Here is an 11,096-nt window from a genome sequence, read left to right as displayed (position 1 = left end):
AAAACCACCACCACCACCACAACAGCAACAACAAAAAACAGGAGCTCATGCGGGGTTGTTTCTTAAGTCCTAATGTCCCTAGCTAATCTATCTGTCAGCACATGGTAGGTGACTTAGGTGTTTTGTCCAGGCATTTTTCTCTTTTTTCTCTGTGATTAGCAGAAGGAATCAAATGGGATGCACCTCGCCCAGAACCAGAAGTACAGCCCCTTTTGATGGTTATTTCGGATTTTTGATTTTTTACTCTTGTGAACAATTCTGTGATTTATAATCTTGCTCATGCCACTGTTCAGTCTCAATTGTTCATCAAAAACTGCCAGCCATTTGCCTTTTTCTATTTCTTCTTTTATGAATTATTATGCCTTTTTTTCACTTTTCTATGGAGGTATTCATCTTTTAACCAGTTTGTAAGAGCTTTGTTTATATGGACAATAATGTTTATATGGACAAATAATTTATATGGACAAAAAGCTGTAAATATGACTTCCAGTTTAACTTTGTTTGGTTTATGTGATTTTGCCATGTACAGATCTTGCTTTATATGTAGTCAAACCTATTAATTTTTTACAAATATCTTTCTGTTGAGTAGATCTGCCTTCCAGGCCCTACTTGGAGCCTGAACAACCACTCCCCACTTCTGATCTCTTTTTGCATTTGAAATGTCAGGAGGGAAATGAGAAACCAACACAGCTCCCTTCAAACCATAGGAAGATGAATGGAATAACAAATGGAGAAAAGCATCTAAGCTAGCCTTTTGTCTAATCAGAAGTGAAATAAGAGCCACCCAAAAACACACTTAAATCTCTTTCTACTGTACAATCTGTGACCATAACCCAAGTGCCTACATCACCAAATCAGAGCCATTTACACTGATTTTCTGCAGGCAAAGTCCATTCCCTTGAGGATATCAGACACAGCATCCTTTAAAGACACTTCCACTATTCCCTCTCTTCATCAGTGCTCAAGCAGTGAATCAGGAAAGACAGTGATTGAAATAGCATATGGCAGCATCGAATACAAAAATTTCCAACTTTGACAGTTTTAAGAGTTGTGACTAACTTTTTCTCAAGCTCAGACTTAGTGGTTTTACTCCAGCTTCTTTACTGTGGCATTAAGAATCAGTTTTAGTCCTCTGTTAGATATATAGCACTCATAAATATTTAAATATTCCAAAGTATTGTCCCGATTCCTATTTCAACCCATGCCCCTACTGAGCTGACCTAAGCAGTCTGTTCTATTGATTTGTGTGTGGGAGTGTTTGAGAAACTATGGATTATTTTTTTGTTTTCTTTTCAGTTATTGCAATGCTAAAATAGCAAAGGCATGATTTTATTTTCTATGATGTCCATGAATGGTCTATAAAATACTGAATGTTGAGCTTAAAACATGTAACATAGCAAGTGTGAAGATGAAATTCAAAAAAGAAGGTAAGGAAGTTCAGAAACCCAAACTGAACTATTGAGAATAGGATTTCAGATTTGGAAGAAGAGGACTGAAGTTCATTTGATTGCTTCCATTCTCTGACTATTAATTACAGTTATTATATCAATTAATAATTCAGTGTCCTGAACTATTTTGATAACTACTCATTAAAAGAATCAAAGCTGATAATTAAAGGATGGGTCAGGGACCCTATCAACAGAGAGCAAAGACCCACATAAACAACATGAAGGAAGTACCATTTCATATTTCTAACAGACTATGAATATTCATAGCACCAACCAGGAAAGGACAAAAGCATAGGCTTGCAGAGCCCTGCTTTGTTCACAGTCCCAAATCAATACTACGAAGACTGTCCAACATTCTTCAGTAACTGTTCATCAATTATTTAAGGAGCTCTTTTGTTCAAAGTTTCTGTTTACAAGATTACTTTGTAACATGAAATGATTGTTTCCTTTCATGTGACTGCTGGATGGGGCTTGAGTTTTTTACAACATGAACTTGAAAGAAAGGTGTTTTTGTGTGTGTGTTGCATTTGCCATCTCTGGTCACAGATTCGAATCAGGATATCTGTGTGTTATCTTTCTCTCCAGTGAGACTCTGACTTCTACCAGACCGGTATTACAGGCCCAAGACATTTACCCATCCATGAAGACAGAAGAAGCATTTTCAACATTCTGCCAAATTGATTGCCAAGATCAAGGAGAAATTGTTTTCCAAGTTTGTCCTTGTTCTGCTGTCTCAAAGTTCTCACTGACTTGGAAACAAGAAAACACTTTAAGGTCTAGTCCTAGATGGTTAATTTTCTGTCCGTTATATCCAAAACTCAACCTTATGTCTGAGTTTTGAGGCGAGGGCCTGCTCTGTGGTTCTCTTTCTGCATGAGGTGACTACTTGGACTACAAAATACTCATAAAAGAGGCACTTTATCAAGAGCTTATTAATTGCTAATCACCATGCTAAGCTTTTTGATACAATTTAAAAAAAAAAAAACTTCAAGGTGTATATACCATTAAGCCCATTTTATAAAGCTATGAAAGGTGTGCAGAGCCGATGTTTAAACTTCGATTTATTTGCTTCCGGCACCTGAACTCTTTAACATTATTTTCAGTATTCCAATGAACTCATAAAAAACTTCCTCTTCTTCCATTATGTAGAACAGGAATGGCAAAATTTTCTGTAAAGTATGAAACTGTAAATACTTTAGGCTTTGCAGACCACATGGGCTCTGTCACAATGAACCCGCTCTGCTGTTGTATTGCAAAAGCAGCCAGAGATGACACATAAACAAATGCCATGGCTGTGTTCCAATAAATCTTTATTGACAAAAACAGGCAGGATGGTTTTGGCCTATAGGCTGCAGTGTGGCAACCCTAAATGTAGAAGAATTCATGTACTTTAGGTGTAACACTTACAAATATTTGCCTATTTCAGAGAGACTCTAAATGGCAAAGTTGGTTAGCACTGGATTCATCCTTGGTTAGCAGGTCCCTCATAGCCCATCACAAAAAATTTTGTACAGAAACTTTTTTCCAATCCTGGAGAGTTTATCTATGAAGCAGGCATTTTGGTCAGGTTGTTTCCGTTGACACTTTCAGGAGATGATTCCCAACTTTGTGCAATACATTATTTCCAAAAATTCCATAGTATGGGAAATTTTTCAAATAAAGGTAGCTGGCCAAGTAGTCATGGTGTTGTACTGGAGAGTGCACACCCGTCAAAGGGGCCACTGTCTGCTCTCCATCTAATAGTGGTGACATGGGAGAATAGGGGCTCAATTTTGCTGAGAAAGGCCTTGGAAATCCATGTAACATGCATCTGCCCTCATGCAGTCTCTGAGCAAAGACTACACAGAGAGGGGTTGGTATGATGCCAATGTACACGGTGGTGTACATAACAGAGCTGCTTATAGTCCAAGTCCAAGTATTGAGCAGGTCAATGTATTTTTTTTTCCATTTTACCCCACTTCAATGGTCTCCTTTAAACAAATAAAAAAGAATCCAGTTACTCTTTTAAATTCAAGTAGAAATTCAATAGTGACTATTTTTCCCAATTTTAAAATATTAGCAGCATGACATTTTTTCATGAGTGTACCGGCACGGTATAAGATAGTGGCAAAGAGTATAGGTGCTGGACAAAAACAAATCAGACCCTGAAAAAGCAGAGCAGATACTAGCTGGATCCTAAGACTAGCCCACCTTCCTGATACCTAGAACACAGGACAGTATATATTATTTTTAAAGTGCTCAATGGAAAATAAATCAGTAATTTCCTGTCTTATTTCGTGATTCCTCATTGTATAATTTTCAGTAGTAACTATCTGTGTGAGTATAGACAAGTTTAATTTTATTGGGTCTTAAATTCTTTTATAAAATGGAAATATTCATAAGTCCTCCCAGGTTGAGAAGAAAAATGGATTTGTGTGTATAAGGGTGGATAATTTCCCCAACAATTCAGGGAGGTCTTGGGAAGGTTCGTTAAGAGTTTGTTGAATTTAATGTATGAACAGAGTTCAACTTTTCCAAAGGCAGACACTAAAAAGGTATATATGATTTAAAGCAGTAATTCTGGACCTGAGTGGGAGCTATAAAACCTAGGAGGCTGCTGGTTCCTTTGGTGAGACCCAAGCTGAGTCCACAGCCTTAAATGGGCAGCTCCATGCTCCAAGGTACAAGAACTGAGGGAGTCTCAGATGCTGAGGCCACACATGCCAAAATTAGAGGGCATGACTGATACCCTCATAAAGCTGGCATGACTGATACCCTCATAACTCTCTCAGTATATTTGCTTTAAATTCTGGAAAGTATAGAAAAATGTCCTACCCACTTCCCTACAGAAGAGGACAAGGAATGGTAACATTAAAATGCTTCTCATGAAAACCCCATTTCAGGGCTAACTTCTGAAAGAGGTAAAAAGTATACTTTGAAGCAATAATGGATGAAACAGCAGCTTTGATACCTGCCATTTTCCCAAATGGACTGCTTATTTCCTGGAAGTAGTTTACACCCTAGAAGTGTATCTCAAGGTGAAGCAGTGTCCTTTTTACTTGATTTAATTTGGGGTACAAGATCAGATGTGTAGGCAAAGACTGACATGTACTATAAAATCTACCTACTTTTTTTTTTTTAATTCTCTTTTCTTACAATGGAAAATCTTCCACTAACGGCAGCAGAGTATGCATAAAACATCATGAATGTGCCTAAACTTAATTAAATCTCTCTAGATTTTATCTCCTTAATGCTACATAGGTTTGAGAGAAAAACAAAGTAGCGATCTATAGTTAAGTCTCAAGTTTTCAATATAGTTCATATCCCCCAAAGTAATTATTATTTTTTAAAGTTATTTTTCACTTTTGCATTTAAAATTTGCAATTCTAAGATGTTAACATATAATAATTAAATAATCACAAAAACTTATATGTCATAGCCATCAGCAGAATAAATTTTTTACTCACTAATATGAGAGTAACAATTCTGGTAAGTATCCAGTCAGTCAAATTCAAATAAAATTTAGCAAACAAATGTGTATCACATATTTCCATTCTTTGTGTAAGAATATAATCAAATAGATATAATTGTTACAACTATAAACATTGTAGTAATATTTTCCCCATAACTGTGAGAAAACAGGATAATTAACAGTACAAAAGTATGTTTTGGGCTTTTCTTAATATATAAAACCTACCCCATATTATTTTAGTAGTATATTTTAATAACATTATGCATTTAAAATCTGGGTCAGTTGCTTTTCATCTGTAATATATTTCTGCATGACAGCATTTTGAGAATATGTAGAGACACGTCTGCTGCAAAAGTCATTAAACCAAGAAAAAAAATGACTCAGATTTTATTTACATTTAAAGAAATAAGATGACTAACAAATAGTAGATAAAGAGCTAAGTTAAGAATAAATCACAATCTAAAAATTCGACATTTCAAGACTCCTGTCTAGGAGTAAACAAAATATTTTAATATAATTGACACAAACTGGATCTAAGAAATCACCTTTGATCTACGCAGAGACTATTTTATATTTTAAGTGAATTACCTCTATGACTATACATTAGCCATAAAAACCCCAACAGGTTTTATTTCTTTTGTGAATATGTCATGATAGAGCTTTGGCTATAAAATATTAAAGTCGATATGCTTCCTTAGCACTCAGTAAAATGGTACACCGAAGTTAAATGCTCACATTTTATTTCTGCTAACCTGAAAATGGAACTTAAAATACAAAAAAAAAATTAAATCATCAAAAGTGAAAATAAAATGCACACACAATACTTCCAGTGAGTCCTGCTATTCTTCAAGGTTTATAAAATAAATTTTCATCACCAGTTAATCAGAGTTCATTAACCTACATCTGCAAATATGTTTTGCCAAAATATTTTGTTATTTAGACCCCTTTCAAAACACTTTAATGAAAGGGCTAAAGGAAAAGTTTAAAAGAGGAAAGAATGAGGACCCTATGAAATCTATGTCCACATTCCTTTGTAAACAACAAAAGAAATTGACGACCCAATATTCTTTAGTGGCAACCCATTCTGAAGTCTGTGGTTTGTTCCTCCAGGGTTTCTTGGAGGTATGTTCCTTGGGATCCAGATAGGATGTCAATTGTGTGGCAGCTCCTGATTATAATTCAATGTGACAAAACCATGAAGCACAGAGGGCTGGGACAGTTAAGTGAATGCCACTCCTCATGGCACGCATATGCACATATGATGTTGCTGAAATCCAAGACAATTTCCCACAAAGTGGCTAGGATGATAATCCAAATAAGAGAGCTGTTCATCCTGTCGCTCCTCCAGGATTGAAGTACACCTCTCTTTACTACCGTGTTACCTAAAACAAATAAATAAATGAGTATTCAATACCACATATACACCAAAGATCATCCTTCATGCCCACCAACCTGCATGTTCCTATCTGTGTCATTGTGTACAGTTTAGCAATTTTCACCTTTGTCCATAACTAGCCTCACTAAATCAACTGTTCAAATTCTCTACATTTCTTACTATTAGGTTGCAAAGAAATCATGCATTGATGGGACTGCAAATTGGTGTGGCCACTCTGGAAAACAGTATGGAAGATTCTCAAAAAATTAAAACTAGAATGACCATATGACCCAAGAATCCACTTCTGGGTATTTTTCCGAAGAAATACAAAACACTAATTTGAAGATGTATATGTATCCTTATGTTCATTACAGCATTATTTACAATTGCAATTGCAAGATATAGAAGCAACCTAAATGTCCATTAATATATGAATGGATAAAGAAGATGTATCATATATAAATAAATAAATAAATAAATACACACACACACACACACACACACACACACACACACACACACATACACAGCAACCTAAATGTCCATTAATATATGAATGGATAAAGAAGATGTATCATACACACACGCGCGCGCGCGCATATACAGATACACACACACACATATATATAATGGAATATTAGTCATAAAAAGAAAGAATGAAATCTTACTATGGATAGGCCTAGAGGGTATTATGCTAAGTGAAATAAGCGACACAAAGAAAGACCATATGATTTCACTTATATGTGGAATCTAAAAAACAAACAAACAAAACAGAAACAGACTCATAGATACAAAGGACAAACTGATAGTTGACAGACAAGGGGGGGTTGTGAGCCTGGGTGAAAACAAGATTAAGAAGCACAAATTGGCAGTTACAAAATAGTCACAGGGATGTAAAGTACAGCATATGGAATATAGTCAATGATATTGTATAACTATGTATGGTGTCAGGTGGGTACAAGATTTATTAGGAAGATCACTTCATAAGTTACATAAATGTCTAACCACTATGCTGTATACCTGAAACTAATATAATATTAAATGTCAACTGTCATTGAAAAAAATTATTTTTAATTTATAAAGAGAAAAAAACATGCACAAAGGCTTCCACAATGTGTTATTATGTGTCCTAGCTTTGTATTTCGTGGAGTTATAAAACTCCCATCAGATTAGGTACATTCATTGCCCATCGGGTCAACTCGCACTTGCTGAACATTCTTTGTTAACGGTGCTAAGATTTTTTCAAATCAATGCCGATTAAAATCAGCAAATGTCAAGATCAAAATGTTGCTTTTGTTACTTTTTTAATGTAGTTAATTTGCATTTCGAAAAATAAATTATTTTATAAAACTGCTGTATTTACTCAAAATGTACATCCATTAAAAAGTTTGGGTTTTTTTCCCCCATTTTTAAACACCTCAGGGTCATTACTTATAATCTAAGAAAAGATCAGCATCTATAGTTTGATTTCTTCGTGTAATAAATTTTACAGGTTAGATAATCTCTACACCAACTAGTAGAAAAAACATAAAAGCTTAAGACTTTAACATGTCTACACCATGAAAATATTTTCAAAGTAAATTATATTATTTGATAGTATAGTCATCATGCTGGTCTTTAGATCCAATGAGGTATTTATTCAAACCACAGATTCGCTATTAACTGACATAATGGCCTTTATTAATGTGTTCTACAATATAACTGCTCCTTTGTTTGTGCTAGAATACTACAGCAAAAACAAACAAACAAACAAACAAAACCCGTTCTCATGGAGCTTACCTAGAGTAGGGGCTGGCACATCTTTTCTATACAGGACCAGATAGTAAATATGTTCACCTTTGCAGACTATACAGCCACTGTCACAACTACGCGATTCTGCCTTTGTACAATGAAAGCAGCTTCGACAGTACAATATATAAACTAAGAACATGGCTTTGTTCCAATAAAACTTTATTTATGGACACTGAAATTGGATTTCATATAATTTTCATTTGTTATGAAATAATATTTTCTTTTTGACTTTTTCCAACCATTTAAAAATATATAACCCATTCTTAGCTTACAGGCCATACAAAAAGAGGCCAAGGGCCAAATTTGGCTAGCAAGCCATAGCTTGCAGACTCCTATCTAGAAAAAAGGATTGGATAAACTGGTAAATAAATAGTATGTCAGAGGTGACATGTTGTATGAAGAAAAGTAAATCAGTGTAATGGAAAAAAGAGATATTGGAACAAGGAGGGTAGAAGGCTACGATTTATAGAAGATTGTCAGAGAAGCAGATAACTGAGGAGACACTCAAAGGAAGGGAGGGAGGGAGCCCCAACTCTGGGAGAAGAGCTTTCCAGGTGGAGAAAGGGGTGAATACAAGGGGTACCTCAGGTCAGTGCAAAGCATTTGGCCTTTCTCTGACTAAGGAACGGGGTGCGACAAGGAATGCATGGCCAGATTACAACTTAGAGGACTTAGAGGGATCGATTGGCTAAAGTAATGAAAGGGGAAGCCAGTAGCACCTGTGACAAATAGGGTGAAGGATGTGACAGAAAGAGAAAATGGTCTTTGGCTTAAAAAATCTAACAATTAAGTTGGTCATTTTCTGCATGGGGAAGACTGTCTTTCTTTGCCTTAGGTTCTTCATCTGCTAAATGTAAAAATAGTACCTGCTCCTTCGGCTGCAGTGAAGAGTGAATGAAATATGTGAACTGAATCACTTGGCTCAGTGTCTGTCGTGTAGTTAACACTCAGGAATTTGTGGCTACCGCCATATTAGCTCTTCCCAGATCTACCATGCATCTACATATGACCTAACAGTGTTTATAGCCCAGTACTGATCTACATCTAGGATGTAATTCTCAAAAGCAACTTTTTTGAGGGAGCTCATTCTCCATGCCCAGCTCATTTTAGAGCCTATCTATTCTGAAAGTTGGGTAAGATACTTTAGGATTATTTTCCTGTAAAAACTTTATTTTCCTAATTGTATAAGGAAAGTTCATTGTTATTTTAAAGTTTTGGTAGATAGTTTGCCAACATGCCAATATTAGCTCCACTCTCATGTGACAGAGTGTCCTAAGTATTTTAAGCTCTGGCTGTAGGAATCAGGGAAAACAAGACTTCAGAGTTAAAAAGCCATCTCAGCTGGACCTGGAAAGACAAGTGGAATTCTAGAAGAGAGGAGATTAAGAAGAAAGCAGTGGGGTATGGAAACACATGGCCTACTGGATGAGTGGCAGTGAAGGCCCATCATAAAATGGATATACTCTCTACTTTCTACCCGTTACCAATGGGGATCCATTAATGGTCTCTCATCAGGAAGGAACTTGGGCAGGGAATTGATTCTGCTGGCACAGAAAGCAGAGTATAAGCCAAATAAGGGTGAGAACAGTGAGCAGGTGGGGAACTCGGTTATACCAGTGGTTCCCACATACAGGTTGTTCATTGAAATCACCCTAACAACAACTTTTTAAAGTATGGTTCTCTAAGCCTCATCTAGACTTACTATAACAGAATATCCTAGAGGTGGAGCTCAAAACAGTACATTTTTAACATGTGCCCATGATGATTCTTCTGTAGCCACTGATATCTGTCAATTATAATATTGTAGCAAATGAGGATGAAGATGACAGTAGCCCAAGAGACAGAGAGAGCCACTTGAGGACAATACCAGAAGGACTGGGTCATCTTATGTATTGTAGAATACATAAATAAAGGCCATTATGTCAGTTAATAGCAACTGTTAATAGTGGATAATACCTGATTGGATCAGTTAATAGCAACAGTTAATAGTGGATAAATACCTGATTGGATCTAAAGACCAGCATGATGACTATGCTTTCCAATAATATCATTTAGTTTGAAGATATTTTCATGGTGTAGACATGTTAAAGTCTTAAGCTTTTATGCTTTTTTCTTCTAGTTTGTGTATTGATGTAAAAATGAGAACATTAAAAAATCTAAAAGTTCTTGATATTAAATATGATTTACTTCTATTTTCAAACAATGGAAAATCCTGGCAAATGATTGGCTTTGGTGCTAAGACACCATCATGTGCTTGTTAGGAGCCTTAATACTGACAACTCAGGTTTTAAAATAAAACTATTAGCACAGAAAATGCAGTAAAACTCAGAAATAAGGAAATGAAAATTGAGGCAGGTCGACAAAGAGATATATTTTCCCACAAGAATAGCTGCACTCTCTCTGGGGACCCTGAAACCTACACAGGCAGAAAAATTCAATGCCAGCCTTTCATACTTGGGAAAGACAAGATGACTGGTTAGGGAATTGTCCCCTCTCATTTTCATATCTTCATCTAAGGCTATTAATATCTCAAGTTAACTGCTAACTCTTTTCATATTTGCATTTAAATGGAAAAAAATTCTGACATAGCTGGCTTACTGTAGACAATCTTACTTTTTAGCCTCTCCATGTTTTGTTGTGCATGAACTATTTAAGGAAAATGGAAACTATTACGTGATAGTTAATACCCACTCCTCTAGGAAGGCAATTTATAAGACTGCTGTCTCACCTGTGGTGTAAGGTTAGCATTGATTTTAAGAAAAAGATATAGCTTCTTTGGGTGGTGAGCTCTTCACAGAAGCCAGTCACAGCTCCACAAATGAATTTACTGTATGTGCATAATGTTTTATGCAGTTCAAATCACACTGACTTGGATTAATAAAGGAAACGAAGTTTTACAACTTCGAGATTATTCTCAGGTGGCGCATCACCAAAAAAAAGCAGCTAAGTATCATGATAGCTTAGGGAACTATATTATGTTTTTACAACTTTTTGAAGTGCCAAATGAAATGTCACTACCATTGAGGATTTA

The 11,096-nt window shown here is 35.9% G+C and overlaps 1 protein-coding gene across 1 annotated transcript in view; it reads right to left on the bottom strand.

Annotated features, from left to right (window-relative positions):
- Nucleotides 1-5,792: 5,792 nt before the first annotated feature.
- The window catches only part of TAFA4 (TAFA chemokine like family member 4), a 134,362-nt gene continuing 129,058 nt past the window's right edge, over nt 5,793-11,096 (bottom strand). The window contains exon 6 of the mRNA XM_039851657.1: nt 5,793-6,281. Coding sequence (XP_039707591.1) covers nt 6,270-6,281 — 12 coding nt within the window. The 3' untranslated portion in view covers nt 5,793-6,269. The remainder of the gene's footprint in view (nt 6,282-11,096) is intronic.

Source organism: Pteropus medius, unplaced genomic scaffold, assembly GCF_902729225.1.
Source record: "Pteropus medius unplaced genomic scaffold, Ma_sr-lr_union100, whole genome shotgun sequence".
Taxonomy (NCBI): domain Eukaryota; kingdom Metazoa; phylum Chordata; class Mammalia; order Chiroptera; family Pteropodidae; genus Pteropus; species Pteropus medius.
This window is presented reverse-complemented; position numbering and strand designations above follow the sequence as displayed.